The sequence below is a fragment of the Rhipicephalus microplus genome, chromosome 3 (genome assembly GCF_043290135.1).
Source record: "Rhipicephalus microplus isolate Deutch F79 chromosome 3, USDA_Rmic, whole genome shotgun sequence".
In the NCBI taxonomy this organism is placed as follows: domain Eukaryota; kingdom Metazoa; phylum Arthropoda; class Arachnida; order Ixodida; family Ixodidae; genus Rhipicephalus; species Rhipicephalus microplus.
Window position 1 is genome coordinate 113,423,899 of NC_134702.1, and position 20,717 is coordinate 113,444,615.

Consider the following 20,717-nt stretch of genomic DNA (forward strand, 5'->3'; position numbering starts at 1 on the left):
GGTCTAATACCATACCATGAAGCAGCAAGCAGTGTAGGCCCATCAGAAGAGGCGGCGACTTTTTGCAGACGTGAGCACAAGGAACGATCAATCACAGACAAGCAAGCACCAGTGTCTACTGAAGTGCCCACGTACACATCTTCTATTAAAACAGATATCGTAGTATACGGACGCACTGAAGAAATTTGTCTTTTCGTTCGCTGCAGCTTTTCCTTCAAAAGCTGCAGAGGTGACTTTTCTGGGCGTTGGTTGGTGAATTTCGAGACAGGTCGCAATGGAGACGTAGAGTGGCGGAAAAGTGATGGTGAGTGGCATATAGTAGAGCAATAAGGTGGAATTGTCTCGGATGTCACAGTTGGCGACGGGGAGTGCCGTAGCAGCGGGTCATAAGTAGGCGTTGGAAAGTGACACCGCCTGTCCCATCATCCTGCTCGTAGGGGCCAAATCCACGGCGCTCGTCCTGCTGACGCTTCCGACAGAAGCATGCAATTGGACCCGATAGTTGCAGTAATAACAGATCAGGCAAGGTGGCCGCTATGATGGGTGAAAGGGCTGGCTAGGCGCAATCGGAGTCATCGAAGCCAGGGGGACAGGCGTCGAGTGTGCAGGCATCGGTTGTACGACGGGTGGTGAACCAGCGAGGACTTTCGCGTACGTCGGCTGGAGTCGAGGTACCGGAGAGTCTACATGTGCTGGCCTGGTCATGGACGCCAACTCCCTTTTGATAACGTCGCGCAAAAAAGTGTTGGAGGGTGGAAACTGAGAAGCCGAAAGATTCGACCTCTTTTCGTATAATTGCCAGGATCATAGCATGCAATGAGGATTCAGTCGTGGTGGTGTTTTCAGGTCTGTCCAGCGGTAACCATCGGGACTCAAGTTCCTCGCAGAGTTGACACATGCCAACAAAGTAAGTGACTGTGGTCGGGTTTTGTATGACCGAGGCATCGAACCCGACCACGCCGATCCTTTTCGATAGATGACGGACGCTCTCTGATTCGGGCGTGAATGGACTGAAAGGTGACAGAGAGCAAATACATCTTCTATTTACGAGGTTAAGACTCATCGCGTTGTTGCTTGCGAGCACCCAGTGCCTTCTTCGCGAGGGCTAAACGAACCGCCAGAGTGCCGAAGATTTGGTGAAGCTGTTGCTTGAAATGTTTCCGCTGCGTGATGTGCGTTGCATGAAAAAACAACCACGTTTATGCTACGCTTGTCAGATAGAATTAAACATGGCGAGGCTTGGCAGAAACATCCCAGATGTTAGTGCGACTCGCTCGATTGAACTGTTCCAACGAATCCTCTACATCTTCACTTCGAAGTCCGGTGAACGTAGTCATATCACGCTGGTGTGCAGTGATAATTCACGATGGATAGCCCGTCGTAGCCGGGGCCATGAAGGCAGATTCAGGAGCGCCGATTGGCTCGTCCTGAGGCATGTTACTGGACACCTGGTACAGACGACCGCCTGAGCAGAGGTACAGGAGGTACAGTGTGCTGGAAGGGGACAGAAGATCGCTGAGCACAGTGCACCACTTGTGACGCAACGGTGAAGGCAACCCTTATTAGGCACAAAAGACACGATGAAGTGACCACACTTAAGGCACAGAACCCAGACAAGCCAAATTCCCACACCAGGTGAAGACGACGACCACTCATGATGATAAACTTGTGTGAGGAAAATAAATGTGCCTAATCAATACCCACACTATATATAATATAAACGTTTGAGAGACCCCTGGCTGAGTTTAATCTCGTGTCAGCAGCAGCTTCAAAGTGTGGGTGGCGTTCTTCCAGACCAACATATATCTTTAATCCTGCGTACATAAAACAACACCTGGATAGAATCACTGCCCTGCCCACATCACGAGTAGTCCTATTCATGCGTCACGTAAGAGTTGCGTTATTAATCTTAGGTAGCACCTTCTGTAACGCTAAATGGAATGGAGTATATAAAATAAATAATATAGTTAAATATGCGCGTTTTGAAAACAACACAGACATATACTTTTGACATGGCTGTATGTGCCTCATTGACATTATCACAATATAGTGACTATTCGTGAAGATACAATCAACACGGTGCCTGATTACTTAAAAGCTTTAACGAAAACTATGAAGTGGATTTCTAATGCACAGGGAATAACATCGCCACCCGGTGTTCTAGGCCGCCAAGCCTTGGCCAGCCAAAACAGGCGAAGAAGGCAAGAACAAGGAGTGTCAGTCTTTCGATGACAGTAGACATTCACGTCTTACTGTCTCACTGTTCTTGTTTTCTTGTCTCTGTGGCCTCTAGTGCGTGACAGTAGGTGCCAGATCAGCTTGGCCTATTTCCGTTCCTATGTTTTTCAAGAAAGTTTTGTGCGATAGCTGGCACACCATACTTGTGTGCATAATTGTGCTGAAAACAACAGAAAAAGGTAGCAATACTTACAATTGATCTGTATGATCTCCTCAAGCAGAGCATCCTCTTAGTGTATTCTTTTTTCACATCTTTAGCTTTCCAAAACTCGCTTCCCAAATGTGCGTCATCGAATCCCTGCATCAGCGTGCGGCCTATTTTCTGAAATGAAAACGCGTGATAGGTAATATACAACGCAGTTTATGCCAGTGTATCAGCAATTTAGAGCATTAGCAATTCATCAGTCACTATTGAAAATGTCTGTGGAGGCATAAATCTTTTGAAGTTCAATATTATTCGAGTGTTTGCTAGGTTGAACAGCACACTGTGCGCATAAAGAAAACAAAATGGTCATTTCAAAATTCATGACACCAGGGACGAGTCTCGAGAATGCTAACGTTACTAACAGAGCGCGTAGAAGCAAAAAAAAGACGTCTTTTCACGTAGTGGTTCCTAGCGACTGCACAAACTTCAGCATTGCGTGAAAGCGGCAAAAAAACATTGGCCCCGAATCTTCATCTTACACCGCAAATGTCGCTGAAAAACGATAGTCTTGCGTCTGGAGAGAGTGGAAAAAACTTTCATTCGATGTTCTGCGCAAAAAAAAAATGGTGAATGGTATTCTAGAGGCGTTGCGTTAGAGTGCCTCGAGCGTTTAGCGGAGACAAACGAGCGCATCGAAGCACGTTAAACACGAGTGCCATCTGGCAGTTCTCTTCAAAAACGAAGGCGTGTGCGTCCGCGGAGAAATATGGCTCCTGTCTTGTAGGTGACAAGATGTAGAACGCAAAGCGACGGGCAAGTGCCCCCACCGTGTCGTCGTAGCAAAGCGTTCGAAACAACTTTTTGAGCATCACGTTGCACTGTCAGCGCAGCGCGATTAACGCTACAGTCCTTAGAGTTACTTGTGTGTGCCTCTTTTAGTATGAAGGCAGACATACAAAACATCGACGTGTTATTGTGGCGCCTCACATATGAGCAATAATTGCTTTTTAATTGACAATCGCACAACTATGCACGCTAAACTTTGAGCAATATGGGTGGGTGCTGTGGATGGGGTCAGCCGTTTGGTGCCATTTGAAGTATGGTTAAGGAAGGACAAACAGACAATAGTACAGACAGACAGACCAAAAGACAGACCAAAATTTTTCTGTCGAAGGCCCCCAAAAAGACTATCGTCTTTAATATACTCGTATGACGGCTCAGGCAACCACTCTGTAGTATACGCATGGTGCTACTGTTTGCTGAAGCCCTGGTATTGTTGAATATTACTTAGAATACAAATCATGCGGGATCATTTACGCCGGCTGTCGTACAAAGGAAACCCCTTCTCTCAGAATGCTCACATGATCTGGCACGATAATTATAAGACAAATGCACGTTCATAGAAAAAATACAAGCTCTTCACCTGTGCGGCTCTCTCCTCACCCCCTCAATTTTCTGGGTGACCAAGTTCACCTTCTCACCACTTCCTGTGTTCGTCTTGGTGACGTGCTATAATTCATGCCCCCAACGTATTCTTCAGCTCGCTGTATGCAGAGCGTGACTTAATCCTCTTGTGTACAAGATTGGGGTACAGACTAGGGTCGTGATGCCATGAGTTTCAATGAGGTAATATTTCGCTATTACAAAAGAAAAACCTGCCACGTGTAACAACATAACGAGATTAGTATTTGAAGGAACTTCAAACTAGATGTTTGGGCATCTTTGCGTACAATAAACACTTTTGATGTTCTTATGAATGAAGATTTTCATTAGATGCTGATGATTATTGAAAAGTACACCTTCCCCATACCCTGCCCCCCCCCCAACACACACTGCACGTTGCGTGTATATGTCAATAAAAGTGTGATGGTGCTGTGTGGAACACTTTCTACCGAAAACCATGATTTGACATAAAGTAAAACCATAGAAAGAAAGTGCTTCGTGTGGTTCACGCCATCAAAAATAGAGAAAAGCCATGTCATACATGCCACGTTTTTCGTAATTACAGTGCATAAAACGTGTCCAAGCTGTCGCCTTTCTTCGCTTGAATAAATACCTAAAAGAGCGCATCCAAAGGTATCCTAGATGAAGCAGCAAAGGTGGTGGTGGGCAGAAAGGCGATCTCCTATTTGGAATGTTCGCGTGCTCTATGTTTTCATAACCAATAAGCGCAGAGATGAATCACCAAAGAAGACTTAACAATACGAGTGGTTACAACTGGCTGTATGCGTGCACACGAACTTCCAGTAAAAGGCACGAGACAGTGATGACGCCAACTGAATGTGCTGTGGTATACCACTAAAGAAGTGTGAAGTGAGGGTCATGATGGCCGGGTTCTTTATGGGTTTCTATTTGATGCCCCTTTAAAAGTTGACGAGCCTAAAGAAAGAATTATGCATTCTGCAATGGTCACCTGCACACACTGAAGCACATTTCGAGAGAAGACGCAGTGATATCCCTCATATTACGCGGCTGCGTTTCGGCGCTGTTCGTATGCGCTCTGCGACCGGAGGCCGTGGATAGCCGTAGCCGCTACGGTCAAACAGTGGCCGGTGGCGACGACGCCTCCTCTTTTAGTATTCAACGTTTCTTAGTGTATCTCACGTGTCTAGATAAGCGTTAGGGCGCATTCACACTTGGACTCGAAGAGAGTGAGAGCACCCAAACGCTCCACAAACTGGCTCGTTTAGCAGGCCAAGCGGCCCGAAAACCATGCCACGCGGCCAGCACGCAAGAATTGGTCCGAGACCAACTTTCCGCCATGCAAAAGCGGGTCTGGTTTCCGCTTCACGGCTTTGACTGCGCTAGATAAAAGCACGTGATCTAACCAGCCTGCCGCAGATTCAACATAGCAGCAAAGGCATCGGAGGTGGCTCGAATTGGCTCCAACTGCAAACTACCCTTGCAGCTTGGCGGAGCTTTACAGCCTCAACGAGGGCACGTTCATCAAGAGCCTAGTTTAGATTACCATAGCCGAGAACTCTGAAAAGACGGTGCAGCAGCAGCGAGTCGGCATGCCCTAACGTGACTCACGTTTATGTACAACCATCTTATATCTGCCACCGCCGCAGCCGGTGCATTCGCTCGTGTTGTTTCTGCCGGCCTATCTCCGAAAACAAAGTTTGAAAAGGTGCGAGCTATGAATAACTAGAACTCTGTGCAAACTTTGGTGCTTCTAAAGCAGAAAAAATCGAATCGATTTTCAAGATAGCGACGTCAGTAGCGGCGGGACGGGCCAGAATGAATGTGAACATCTTCGACTCGCTCGGTCGTGGTTTTCTTGCCACTCTGGCGTTTTCATTTTCACTGTTGTTAATTGTGAACGCGCGCTCAGAGAAAGCGTGCATCTTCGGTTGCGGTCGCCTAATGTTGTGCGTGGTGGTTTCGTTCCTGAAGAGGAAGTTGGTATTATGCTGTGAAACACGGAAAACGTACACCATTTAACGGTGGGTGTACTGTAGCTTTTATACAGCTTCATCTGCAGGGTCGTCTCTCGCAGCTCTACAAAGGTTCAGCCACTTCCTATGGTATACTGCGTCCGCAGGGCTGTTGTACATGCCCAACCTGAACTGCGCATTACCGAGTTCAGTTACCGTATTACCGAGTTCAACAATTATGTAACATTGTTGTACAAGCTACCGTAATATGATTGATGTAGTCGCTTATCGCGACTATCATTCGCCGATCGCAACTTGCCCGGGTACTAATGAAGATACAAGTTACGTGTTGAAGTTGCGCTTTCGTCTAAGTCTTCATTATTTAAAGGTAAGCGTACTCCATGCAGACCTCTCTGGCCGGGTGAAAACTAAAACGAAAACGCAAACATTCGAGCTCCTTTTATATCAGTTTCTAGCGTTAAAATCAAACACTTTAAACTGACCCGATGCTTTCGCGACCAATTTCGTCTCTTCCTCAGGGGTGACTGCTCGAACGGCTCTCAAGCTAGCGCCTTTTCTACGCAGTGTCTCCTTCTCTGCCGTCCTTTTTTCCGCCGTTCTTGTAGCTGTGGTATTTTCTCCACTGGAGCCGTGGACTGTGTTCGCGGACCTTCGGTACAATTCGAGCACTCGCACTCGCACTGACACGCATTTACCGGAATCTCAAAGGATTATTTTCATCACTAAATGGCGTGGTCAATTATTGCTCGCAGCCCGTTCCTGACTGCGGGAAGAAGCAGTTCGATGTGAGAATACATCAGCGCAAAGCGGGGTTTATTCTCGGAGCAACTTCTTTTTGAGCTGTTTTTCAGAAAGAAAGTGCTTTCATTTTTGTGACTTTCTTCTTTTGTATGTAAACACCCGCACATGGTTTACTACAGCAGTACGACAGCACTTGTGAATACAGTGAGGAAAACAGGCACGAAGTTCAGCATGCTTGATGTCTTATGCAAAACTAAATAAGTGCTTACCGTTCCTATTCCCCCATATTTAAGTGCGGATGGTCCGTACTCGTAAAAGAATGGACGAAGAAGTTGTGCTGTAGGTATTACTGCGGTATTCAACCCCATGACAAAGGCAGTGACTCTCTCCTCGTCGTAAAACTTAGTTTTCTGGTCTTTCCAGCGATAGTGAGTGTTTAGACGACGACCTTGTATCCATGAGGGGAAGAGTCGGTTGAATGGCACGTCAGGAAGGGCTTCTGCGCAAGCAATTGAACACATATGAGTATGTGAAACTTACATTGCATAGAAGATACACAAGAACACCTGCGTGTTGTTTCTGTTGAAAAGATTATTGCAGCATCAGAACTTTCGTTGGATGTGCACAAGTTTCGCTATCTAACGATGAATAATGAAGACCTGCGGCGGCATCATCAGTATGACGAATGGGACAATGGCTGAAGAAAAAGATTTAGAAGGCAATCAATGCCTAGTAGTTTTTTTTTACTTTCAGAGAAGTGACATTATTTTACAATGTCAGCTTGGTGCTTGCCCCGGAACCTAATAAAATACCACTGAATAGCACCTAATGAAATAAAAAACAGCTGCCTTTCATTGAGTTCTGAGCATTTGTTCCGTATTAGTATAAAAAATATGTCTGAGCTCGAACTCTCCCGTGATTTGGTGTATATTTTTACAACAGGCTTTGAGCTCACATGCACTCGCACTTTGCGACACCCAAGTACTTACGTCTCAATATTTTGAAAAGTTCCCAGACCAAAACTGCCTACTTTGTATTCTTGACGTCGAGTGTGAATGGACGGAAAATCAGCTAATGCATGTGACAGAATGTTCAACCACATGTTTAGTCAAATATACACAACAAATTGTACTTCTAAAAACATCTTGAGCCAGATTTGTGTAGCTAAAAATTTTGACCTAATATAAGAGTTTAAGACACCACATCATTCTTTAATTGTGAAGACAAAGCGTCTTCAGGCTCTTTCACTAGTGAAGATACACGATTAGGTGAGAAATTTCAAAGAGCGGAATAACGCAAAGTACAACTTCACTAGTGAGCACCCGCGATGCTCACTTCCGAGCTGAAAAAATCATCTCGGGAGGAGCTGCTGAATTCACTGTCATCTGTTTCTTTGTTTCCGCACACAAGATAAACATTTGTATGCAAATCATCCAGAATAGAAGAAGATGGCGAAAGCCAAAAACTTCTTTATCTTGGGTTGGCGCCACTGAATGTCATCGTTCCATACAAAAACCGCATTCCTTGTGTAGCAAAAAACTAAAATACACAATAAATCAGTAAGTCTTGTCATTTAGTGAACTGCATAAAATTTAATCTGCTGTAAGCGATCTCTCCTCGTCCAAAGCGATTCGGGCCAGTTTGGGCCTTTTGATATTTGTTTTACAGGAAGCGCACTGCAGGTTATCATTGCCGTATCACATTGAGATAAAAACTGTGGATCTATATTGTGCACTGGATAGAAAGGAAACACCGATTGCACGGCTGTATTTCACTTTAGTAGCGAAACCTCTTAGCAGATGATTATTCTGCGTTCAAAACAGTTCGCTAGTTGAAGATTCCGAAATAATCATGCTGTTACTAAAAACATGTGTTAGCATTACGATCAAACTGGATCCCCAAATCAAGGTGAGCAGTATATTTGTGTGAATATTGTCAAAGAAAAGCAACTTTCATGAACTATCTGCAGTCCGATGCTGCGCTACTTGAAGGAGCCGTTTTTATTGTCTAAAACGGCAAATTGCCTATTTTATTTGAGCGTGCATTAGCTTGTGAAATAGATGTAAAGCAATTCAAATGTACAGTATAGCAATAGTTGGCGATAGTAATAACATATTTCGTGCGCTTGCATCGGTGCCGTACTTCGTCGCAGGGGTGTAATGAAGATTACTAGTTTTTGAAGTTCGAGTTGCCCCTCCTGGCAGAAAACGTACTCGTCTGAACTGTGATCAATGTTTTCCCTTTCTTGACATCTATTGAAGACCTTGAAAAGTGTTCCAGTTCATTTTACGCCACGCCGTTTCGGACTGCTTTTTTCTTCTTTAGAGAATAGTTAGGTGCCCAATATCTCCAATTCATGTGTATTTTATTTCAAGTACCGTGTTGGAGCGAACAGAGGACATGATACTGTAGTGCTAAACTAATAGAAAGTCACTAAGAGGCAAAAAGGAGGAAGAAAGTGCACCTATTTTATTTTAGAATAGAGTTTTTTCAGTGAATCTGTCACTCGTTCTTGATTGAAAACTGCCTTTTTGAGTTGATGCAATACACAATAGCCTGGTTTTGATTAGAACAGTTCTAGAAGTTGAAGATACCTAGGCGTACTTTACTTTTTCATGGAATTTAGCCTAGCTTTTGGCTCTGCGTGTGTTTTTTTTAATTGTAGAAGCCTGCAATATTCCGCCGCTTATACCCAAACAGTTGTTTCGAAGTCAAATGGGATGAAGTTGATGATGGCACAGAAGTGATTCAGGTCTCTAGCCATAGTTGATGGAAGGATTTCAAAAATACGAGCTTGGTTAATTCTGAACACATGACTGAAACAGGTTTCTACCGTTATCAGATAGAAGAGAAACATGAGGCATTGGCATGAAACAGCATGTTTCCAATCATCGCCTCATGAGTTTTGAATAATAAGCCACTGTTCTGTTCTTCTATTCTGGACTAGATCATACATTTGCTATCGCGAGCCGTATGGAGTAGAAAAGCACATTCAGTTTATTCAGCTACTGATTTTAATGCCCTGCCATGAATGTGGCACGCAGAATGACCAAAAACAACTTTCCACTAGTGTATTTAGTGCCACGAACAATTTCGCCTTGCCAACTGCGTTTAACTGTTTTGTTCTTCAAATAGCAATTTCTATATTATGTCACGTTATCTTCACGAGGAATAAATAATTTTAATTGCTGATCCTTAATGTCTCCGGCGCTGCCGCCTAAACGTACAGTACTGACCATAAAAACGTTTGACGAACTTGGGTTCCAATTGATCTCCTGGGCTTCCTACTAAGACATCGATTTGCTTCAACTTCTGAAATAATCGTGTTCGAACACTGGGAAGGAGCCAGCTTGAAGATTGCACGGCTTCAAAGAATACATCCTTGATTCGAAACGCCAGTTGCCTCACCTCTTCTACCATCTGAGGTATAACCACTGTTGTAAAAAAAATATGTAAAAAACATGTTAGCTGAATCTGCAGGTATATTACCCGCCCAAACATCAAACACATTAGTTCAATGAGAATAGAACAAATAGTGATCAAGAAAACGTTAACAATGTACACTGACGATATTCACTAGGTATTTAATACAAAGTCTTTTCTTTAGAATTGACCTAACAGATTGACCTTCAAATTTCTTGAAATATACTCAGGTTCAAATTGACTTCAGTGAAACGTCCAGAAAGCAGGAGGACTTATTGGCTCACCCAATACTTTCATGTGCAATGAGAAGAAATAACAAATAAGAAAGAACGAAACACCCTAATGTTCTACAAAAAGAGCTGGCTATTGCCTATCAGACGTTCTGAAGAAATGTATTGTAGAACATCAAGCTTCGAAGCAAAACTGCACGCTTGATGCTGTAATTGTACTTCATGTTTCAAATTTTTTACAAATACGGCTTTTTAGCCTATGAGATGTCCACGATTCATCGTCATAGGTCCAGTGCTTTTGAAAACTCCGTAAGAAGAACTTGAGGGGTATTGATCTGGTCGCTTCAGGAGCCTCTAGAATAGAAAGACGCGAAATGCCGTTATTTGCACTATTTCTTTGTTATTGTTTGCCTAATATCATATAAAAATATGCTGGGCTGATATACCTTAGGCTTTCTCTAGTGTTTTGGCCAAAATCTAATCAAAGTGTGAAAAATTAGAACAAAAGTGCTGCCCGATGATTGAGCTCGGTTCTGAAAGATTCAACTTTACTGCCGAAGCAGCGGCTATATGATTTAGGATCCGCTTCCAATGCGACTTGCACTGAAATAAATGACCAGCGACCAACCATTTTTGCTAGTGAGTAAAGGTGCACCTCGACTTGGCACTCACTTCTTTCTTGGTACTCATTTTGAAAGTCACCCCGTAATTTTTTGTAAAAAAGTGATGGTGCACCTGAACCCAAAATAGCCTTGATGAAACAATCGAGCATCCAACACTGCTCTGAGAAGCACAAAATTGCTACCACCGGGTACCTACCAGCAAAAAAAAAAAAGATTGGGGGCATTAATCGCCTGGTGCTTGGTGGAAAGTAGTACATAATCACATCGAACGGCAACCGCTGTGTGGGGAATTGGTGGTGTGGGACCACTGGAGACAGAAATAGGGTAATCACTTTTTTTCTTGATAGTGTGCCTATAACAACGCACTGAAGAATGAGAGACAGAAAATAAAAGACGTAATGTTAGCAGGGATGACTTCAGTTTATGCTTTACTGAAGATAAACCTTATAGTTGGATATCAATTACAGCAATTTGCAGTCGCTCGCTCGCTCGCTAATGCGCACTGCTTCTAAGGCACTCCCGCTCGGGATCATTGAAATGACACGTTAGGTCAGCTACCGATATATAGTGCTACTAACATAAAATACTCGTTTTCAAGTTCTGGAGAGCGCATGTCCTATATCCTGTCGAAACTTCTGTTCGGTGCCATGCATTCATTGTCAGTGAAACTCCTCAACATTGAAATCACTGAGTAAGCGTCGCCTCGCGAAAGATCTATGAACGCTCGCGCAGGGATTCTGCCGTTGCTGTCATCTCCAGGATACCCATATATATTGTTACGGGGAGACAAAAAAAAAAGACTGGTTAATTTACAATATTTACAGCAACAAAGTGATCGAAACTTGAACAGCCAAGATGGCGCAAACAGTAGACAACCCCCGTCCTCCTCTTCTCCGACCTCTAGGTATGCGGCCCAAATAGTACACAATACCCTCCGGCGGCGAAGGCCCCGACTCGGTGCATCCAAAAAAAAAAAAAGGCTGTAGCGAGAATGGGCATTATACACATGCATCGCTTAGGTTCGATGTGCGAAGGCTCCAGGCGCACAACGTGAACGATTTCGGTGCTGGGATGAGCCGACGGGAACGAAGACAGCGGTTCAATCACATACGTCACCATCACGTCACTCATTTTCCTCTACTTCTTCGACCCCCAAGGGAGTGGCGCACTATATATATATATATATATATATATATATATATATATATATATATATATATATATATATATATATATATATATAGCAATGAATGTAGGAAGTTAAAAAACAAATGTAATGTAAATAGGAAGAAAGAAAAGGGGGTGAAAAAATAACCAGCCTTGAGCAGGAACGCCACCGTCGTTAACGAGAAATCTCGCAGGCTAGCTACGTGCTCTCACTTTGTCGAAAAAGCGCTGTTATGCATCGTGCGAGCGACGTTCCAATCATTCGAAGACGAGATTGATGGCTATTGTCTGTCACGAGTCACGTATACTTTATGCCTGTGTTGCTTTAATCGGCCGCGCTATGCCATTCGTTTTTATACTTCGTTAATAAGTGACAATAAATACACTGCAAGAAATGTTTTTCGTCACATTTTGAGAAAAGGATGTTTTATGAAGTAAGATTGCTCAGTAATTTAAACTTGATGACGGCTGAAATCTCTCGGCGGAGTTTTCTAACGTAGCGCGCTACAAAGATCAATATATATATATATATATATATATATATATATATATATATATATATATATATATATATATATATATATATATATATATATATAACCAGCGACTCATCTTTGTAGCGTGCTACGTCAGAAAACTCCGCCGAGAGATTTCAGCCGTCATCAAGTTTAAATTACTGAGCAATCTTACTTCATAAAACATCCTTTTCTCAAAATGTGACGAAAAACATTTCTTGCAGTGTATTTATTGTCACTTATAAACGAAGTATAAAAACGAATGGCATAGCGCGGCCGATGAAAGCAACACAGGCATAAAGTATACGTGACTCGTGACAGACAATAGCCATCAATCTCGTTTTCGAATGATTGGAACGTCACTGGCATGATGCATACGAGCGCTTTTCCGACAAAGTCAGTGCACATCGCTAGCCTGCACGATTTCTCGTTAACGACGTTGCGAGATTCGTACACAATAAAAGCACTGGAGAAGGCTCTATGCAAAAAAAAACAAAATAATTTTTGAACTGGAAAGGTAGGGTGACAATGTTTACCTAACCCACGTGGATACATAAACTTGGCGAAGCTGATAGGGCTAGGCTATCTTTCATAGGTTTCATAGGATAGGTTATCTTTAAAAGCACCACTTGACAAGTTGTCCATGCATACATGTTTAGTCGCGTGATCACGCTCGTATCAAACGACTCAACACGGTTCAAAACAAGAGTAGGAACACTCGAATGTTTGTTAAATTGAAGAAAGATGGTATTATGTTATATCATTGGCAGAAATAGTCAAGAAGTAATCGAACTATCCTAATACTGCCCAAATGTTTTGCAAAGCTGAGGTTGATTTCAGCGGTGCGCAGTAAGGAGTACCACTATCTCGTAGAGGGAAAAAATAACCCTCCCCTGGCGCCGTTTCTTTTTCGCTGCTGACTCGCTAAGTGCCAACGTCTGATGGAGAACAAAACTTGACGAAACTCGAATGTGAAAGAGGCGCATCTAGACTGCCTTAGCATGCAGGAAGTCGATAAGGCACAGCAAAAAGTAGCCCACATGATGTACGATAAGCTTGTGAATCTTTCAAACGAGATCGTTCTCGTAATGAGCAAACCCTTCATGCCTTCCTCAAACATTAGAAACATTGACGCTTAGGTAAGAACAGTGCTGGGTACTTCCCCAATAAGAGTCATTGTATTCTCGTGCAACATTTTCTCAGGTGTCATAGCACTGAAGCTGCTATACGTTTTTTTAGTGGAAGCGACATGAATGCCTTGCGTCAAAAAAAGCCCGGAGTGTTCACCAATAAAGGAAACATGCAAAGTCGCAGTATTTCTTTCATGCAGACAGCATAATAATTGCAGAGATGAAGAAGGTAACAGCGGCCAGCACTGCCAGCCTGTGGTCCGTGATCCCCTTCATTGGGGTTCGATTAACACACGCTTGGCGTCTTGACACTCTACGCACATTCCGAGTTGCACGTGTTCCATCTGACTGAACCCCTCATTATTTGGAGCGATGAACACTAGTTGAGATAATCAAGAAGGTACCGTGTCGCTGCAAATATTGTATTTGCTGCTTGTCACCTCGGCACAATTCCAAAATAATGATGGCAATTGTTTCGAAGATGTGCAGTGAATGTACTTACCCAACTCGAAAAACTTGCTAAGGATCGCTAAATTCATGACGTCCTTGACGTGCACGAAGCAAGCTTCATCGGCCTTCTTTCCGTCGCGGAATCTGTACGGCTCAGTGAACTCGACCAACTGCCTATAGATGCTCCAAGCAACCAGGTATTGCAGGCCAGTTTTGCCCACGTATTGGTTATCAAAGAGCTCCTTAATGACACTGGTACTGCGTAGGAATGTCCAGATTGGGTGCGACGCCTTGTAGGTACCCTCGGTATACTTGTAAAACAAGTTTTCCCAATCCTCTGGAAAAACAAGGACAAATATGGTAATAGACTGTATTCTCACATCATTAATTTATCGACAGGTTGATTGCTGTATATCAGCTTTGAGTCGCACATACTAATTGCCCCTTTAGCCTTTTTTGATAGTGTTGCTACCAACTGAATATTCGACAGCCCGTCGCTAAAATATCGCGAAATTTGGTAAAGAACTATATGACACCGAAAATTAATGGTGAATCTGAACTGATAAGTTACCAAACATTTATTTTGGATTCCACGAATGGCGATAAGACGAGGAGGAAAATGCAGATCGTATGCAACAGAAACCGCATATATTCTTTGCGAACTACCTTGCGTGTGGTGAAAATCGTAATAATTGTTGTTAAGAGAAAGTTATTAAGTCCTGATTGGACGGTACAGGAAATGGTCTCAACTGTACGAATTATCGAATGTATGTAAACAACACAACACACAAGGCAATTAGGAAACTCCATCCAAAAATTGTATTCTAAACTCGAAGTTCTGAAATCAGACGGGCTTATCCCTCGGGGGCGAGAAAGCCAGAGATGTGCAGCGCTTATATATGCTTGCTCGCCTTCCGTAGGGGTTTGCCGTGACCCGTCCCGAACCCTGGCAGTAGAGGCAGGGCAAAGACCCCGTGGAGTGGTTGATGTTCTCTGCTGTCTGCTTAATGGGCCATGATTGAAGGAGGAGTCACTGGCAGGTGTTAATTTTTTGTACTATAATCCAGGCGCCGTCTGGGTAAATGAGGTGGTCAAACCATTCGAAGTGTTCCGCTACTTTGCTTGGTTGGATTTTCATTCGAAGGAGGTCGTTCTTGTGCTCTCGCATCATTTCGCAAAAGTTGTTTGTTTCCCTAATAAAGGAAGCTGGATAGTCGGCGCACAGGATCTGGTATACGCCATCCTAAGATATTTCCGCAGGCGCGTGATCGTTGAGAGAGGAATGAAGCTGGCGATGCTGGTGGGTGTTTTGTCTGCGACGTTGAACCCTGCCTTTTTCAGTGTATGGGCAACTGTTCCGCTGGCACAGGCGATTTTGTGTAGCTGTTGGTGCCGACGTAACTGATGATTTGATCGCTTTCCCCTTTCCGCAGCTGTGGTTATTATTTCGGCCCTCGCACCACAGAAAGCTTAAGGAGTGGGTGGTAGTTCGCGCTGCAGTGGAGGTAGCGTGATGTATGGGTGGGTTTCCTGAGCACCGAAAAGGACAAATTATATTGTTGCCTTCTCACTAGTACGTCTAAAAAGGGAGAACCGATTGGTCCTCTCTTTCCACTGTGGACTGTACTTCAGGCTTAACATAGTTCAAGCATGCGAACAAGTTGTCGACCTGGCCGGACTTCACCACACAGAATCAATTGCCCCCGTAGTGCACAATTATCTTGGGTGTGGAGTCAAATACAGAAAGCGCCCTCTTTTCAATGTTTTTTCGCACATGCATGTTACATCCATAAACTTTCAATATTTACCATATACGAAAGTCCTGTCTGGTTTTACATAAGTGCAGTATAAAAGCGTCAGTTTTCATCACTTCGTTCAGCATGTGACCGTACTACAAGACTCCCGCTTTTATTTACCACAACAGGTGCCATGTACCACTCGCTTAGTGTCTACCTTCCCTAACACGACACCATAGGAAACTTCTTTCACACTTCAACTGGCCTGCAAGCGATAGCGACTTCATTACATGTAAAAATGAGGTATGCCAGTACGCTCTTCCTCTTCAACAACTCCCACAATGGTCGAGTGTTCTTATATTGCAGGCCAATTTTAGTAAGTGAAAGTGAGGGTACTGTAAATGCGCATCGCGACTAGTTAATGGAATCTACAGCGCATTGGAAACATGCTAATAGATGTCGTATTATTGCGTCACGACGCATGAACTACGTGTTTTGCATGTCGGGTTAGCGTTACAGCAGTCCGGACATTATCTACAGTTAAAGCCGAATGCATGAGCGGAAATGCGTTCTTCTGCAGGGTATGATCAGCTGGGACGTGCATCTGTAGTCTAAGAAAAGCTCCCTACCTGATTTTAATGCCAATATTGGTAACCTAATAGCCAGAATGTATTGCAAGGCCATTGATTAACTTGAAAGGGAAATAAAGAACGGTTGATGGGTAATACACATCAATACCCCAAAGTGACTCCAAGTGTGACAGACGCCATATAAGAACCGGCATTTTTCGTGGATAGTTATGCATGGCTCATATTAAGTTTGATTGCCCAAACCCTTGCTTCTACAGCAGGTTACCTATTCTTGCTTAAATGAGGTGTTTAGCACAAGATTGTATTGTGATAGAATCCATGCAAAAATAACAAATATGAATTTTGGCGGGTTGCTATAGTGTGACATGGCATATATTAAGCTTCTCTCTACATTTACTAACGGCACACGACTCTACTGTTGGCTATACCTGAATGATCAACAATGTGGAAAGACTACTCTAGAACAGAACTACATATATTTATTCCAGATGAATGTCACTACTACAAATCACGTCTCAACCGTGCAATTCTCTCGACTTAGATCCACGACCACATGATGCAAAAGTAAACCAGAGGACAAAAGTGCTGAACACGCATCTAAAATAGAAGGGCTGGTTTAAGTTAAAGCTTAGATTATAATATTTATTCGGGTTTATCGACCCGAAGGAGCGACGCAGATAGGACAGACACATAGCGTAGGCTAACTTAATTTGTAGCTCCTGGAATTATCAAATGTGCCACCTTAATGGAAGTAGACAGGCCTCTATTAGTTTTTCCACCATAGTAAAGGCGGCCGGTACGCTGGAATCGAATTTGCACACCGGAGCAAAGGCAGCCCGCACGCTGGTGTCATGGGTCCCGTTAATTATGGAGGCGATCGCCGGGCTAACTCCAAGAGCCGAAGTATCGGCCCCCCGAACCGCACCACGAAAGCGTGGACAATTTAGAAGTGGTCCTATTTGGCGCGCCAGCGGACGCCGGCTGTGACAAATAACAAGTCACAGCCGAGAGTTGATAAACAAAACAAAATTATATTCTCAGTTATGGCAGATCAAAATGATACACAAGTATCCACACTCGACAATAGTTGAATACAACGTGTCACCAATCAAACAATGTACTACACAGTACAATCAGCCACACTCGAAACAACGTACACAGACAACAATACTCACTACAATGAAGTCGCATGCATCGAACAGCCAAGACACTTAAAGACTAAAGAGTTAGAAAACTTATAGAAAAATTATTCAGTCCAAAGTTCTTGGAACAAAAGTCTGAATGATGCTCTTCCGAGAATCACTCACTCAAAGTCCAGTGTTGTTGTCGCTCCGCTGCCTCCGAAGTTTCTCTTCCAGGAAACCTCGCGTCTTCATTTGGCCGCTCTCCAAGCACCATACTTCTTCGCCGGAAACACGTCGGCTTCACACACGCAGCTGTTGCCACTTGTTTTCACTCGATAGTGGTAGACACACACTCTTGCCTGAACCTCGAGTCTTCACCCCTCAGGTGGAAATCCTCTTCTTCTCCTCCTTTGTCACGGAAGACAAAAGGCTTCGCCCACAAGGCGGAACACCCTACGCACTCTGGCGCATCCTTTCTTCTTCTCCTGCTTTGTCACTAAGGACAAAACCTTCACCGACAGACGCGGCGGAATACCTCACGCCCACTGGCGCTAACTTTCTTCTTCTCCTGATCTCCCATCTCTGCTGCTCGGTTAAATACTTTCCGCTCGACATTCCAGAAAGTTCTCATCATTTCGTCGGTGCGATACGCAGCGAAAGCTGGGGAAAGGGCGAGACGGTACGAGGGCCGTCTGCGACGGATGACGCAATCCTGCATCACCACGCCCCTTTCCATCGAGAACGTTCCAGGGCTTGCTGGGTCGCTGATGAGAGGAGGTTCGTCGGCGAACCCACGCTTCCGAGGGGAGAGGAACGCGCGCTGGGGGAGTCTTTGGATGCTTGTTTTCTTTTTTTATTGTTGACCTCGAGGCATCCTTCCGGCGCTTTATCGCGAAAATTTGGCGGCGCGCCCTTTTTGAGCGCTCGTTTTCTGACAGCTGGTACTTCAATGTGTGCACTGAAGTAGAAACACACTTGTTGTTATGTGCAATGCACCAACACGACTGATTGGCTGTGAGAGAGCTCATACCCCGGGACATAAGGTCTGGTTGGCAACTGATAGCAACGGAGTCCGTATTTTCCGCATGGCACCAGTTGGCGAAAGTCGTCAAGCCAGCATCGCACTGACGGTGAGAGCAGTGGGCGACAGCACTTTTTAGTTCGTGGAGTATCTGGTGAGTATCTGGTCAACAGCCAGAAAAACCTCCTGTACATCACGCTACATTTTTAAAATTGTTCCTACAGTACCTGAAACACTGCTCTTTGTGATGGCCCGACGCGATTGACCCACAAGACATTCTGCAGGAGCCTCTTCGTGGTAAGCGTCAGTGTCACTTGGGAGCAGTCAAAGTGATAGGCTAGAGAGCACCGAAGCTTGAGTGCCGTAGGCGACTAGGACAGCGAATGGGGTACCTCCAAGGAGCTACATAAACATCCGAGCCTGATTCACTGAAATTGATAGAGCTAACCGTGGAGCCTAGAGTAATTGGAAATGGACTAACATGCCAGGCCAGATTTAAGACATACTTTTTTTGTGCCCGTGAGTACGATGCCAATAGGGCTAGTTGCCACGAATTTTACGTACTTCACACAATAAAGGATGTATATATATTTCAGTACATCATTTATTAGATGGTTGGTGTAAATTGCTTGCTTGTTAGCTTTTAATTTGATGTTTGTTTTAGTCAATAAATAATGTTTTGTTTCAGCGGAACTGTTTTACACTTGTCCTTTTACATAGTGCACGTGGTGTATTCACTCGAGACAGCTTAGGAGACAAGGTGAGCCATATACCCACCATTGATTTTAGGCAAAGTTTATGTGCCTTTTTCTCTATAACATGAAAAGCCACAGCAAATATTTTACGGTCATTTTGATTATATGTCATTCTCTTTCTTACTAATACCAATTCAGGACTGAAAATTGTCGTTCTTGTTTTTGGTATTTTTTTGCTCCAAGTACCTACTTATAACTCGCTAATAGCAATTAGTTGCGTTGAAAAAGAGCCGTTCTTCACACAACAATATGTCTTCTTCAGCATCTTCCTTAGCACCTCCTCGAAGTACTGTCCGGAATTCACGTTTCTAGATTTAGTATTTGGTGAGATAAAGGAACAAAAGTACAAAAAGCTTGCTTTGAGAAGAAAGCTTTCTAATTTGTAAATGTTCATTGCATCAAAAAATACAACATTATAACACCCAATTCACAGACCCGTTCAAAAGGCACCAGTCAGACACTCAACTTCATTACCATTGTTTTTGTTGTTGTTGTTGAAACGTCTCGCCTGGCAAACTTCCTCGGGCGCCTGCTGTGCAGCCCTGTCAGAAAAGTACCTTTGAGGTAGGTCAAGGGTGCGTAGGCCTTAAACTGTGCATGTCACTGGCTTAACTAAGAAGTTCTGCGCATCGGCGTGGGTTATATTTTTGTTATAAAAGTAAGCACATTATGAAGAGTGAATATTTATTTCCTTCAATGTCCGAGGAAAGCGTTTTAAGTGCGTAATCTTGCACGGAAGTTCATAGGCTCATTAGCCTTTTGGGTTTCCTCATGGAGACATTTAGAAAGTAATTCCCGATGCTGTTCTTTATCCACGTATAGCTCACTATTCAACTGCCTTGGTAGAGTTTCAGCGTCTTTCGGGCAAAGGCCATGTGACTGATAGGCATCTTTGAATTCCGTGCCAACGTGTGTGGCCCGGGTGGCCTTCCACTTGTACTCCAAGCTGGCCCTATTTCTTTGAATGGTTAAACGATAATACTTTTTATTGTTGCGAATAAGACACCACTAAGACGTTCCCGACCATATATATAATTTCCTATCATAAAGCTTGATGATCCTGCTGTATTTAGGAGCCAATATTTTTCTGGAAGTACAAATGCACTGCAACCTTCCCATATGCTTATAGCCCTTGAACTGCAACGAATATCTTGCTACTTAAAAATAGGGTAATAGCAGGCTTCTGCACAATTTTCAAATATTTCATTTAAAAGAACAATTCCTAAAAGACATATAAACGATTTATCGTGGTGCAGCACCGGCCGCATATTTGAAATAGTACGCAAGAAAAACCATTTTTACAAATTCTTATTGCTTATCCTGTCTCTTACGCGGCCAGTTCTGCTGGCTGTGTGTAGTCCTGTAAACTAGTGTAGGGTCAGTGGGCGTCCTATGCGTGACACGCACGGTATCTCCTAAGGCGCTAAAGGA

The 20,717-nt window shown here is 43.7% G+C and overlaps 1 protein-coding gene across 1 annotated transcript in view; it reads right to left on the reverse strand.

The window, feature by feature from the left end:
- LOC119159960 (neprilysin-2) overlaps positions 1-20,717 on the reverse strand; it is a 96,705-nt gene that overhangs the window by 37,928 nt on the left and 38,060 nt on the right. The window contains exons 7-10 of the mRNA XM_037412745.2: positions 14,113-14,397; positions 9,759-9,956; positions 6,792-7,021; positions 2,432-2,560 (exon numbers count right to left, since the gene is read on the reverse strand). Of these exons, the coding sequence (XP_037268642.2) occupies positions 2,432-2,560; positions 6,792-7,021; positions 9,759-9,956; positions 14,113-14,397 (842 nt within the window). The remainder of the gene's footprint in view (positions 1-2,431; positions 2,561-6,791; positions 7,022-9,758; positions 9,957-14,112; positions 14,398-20,717) is intronic.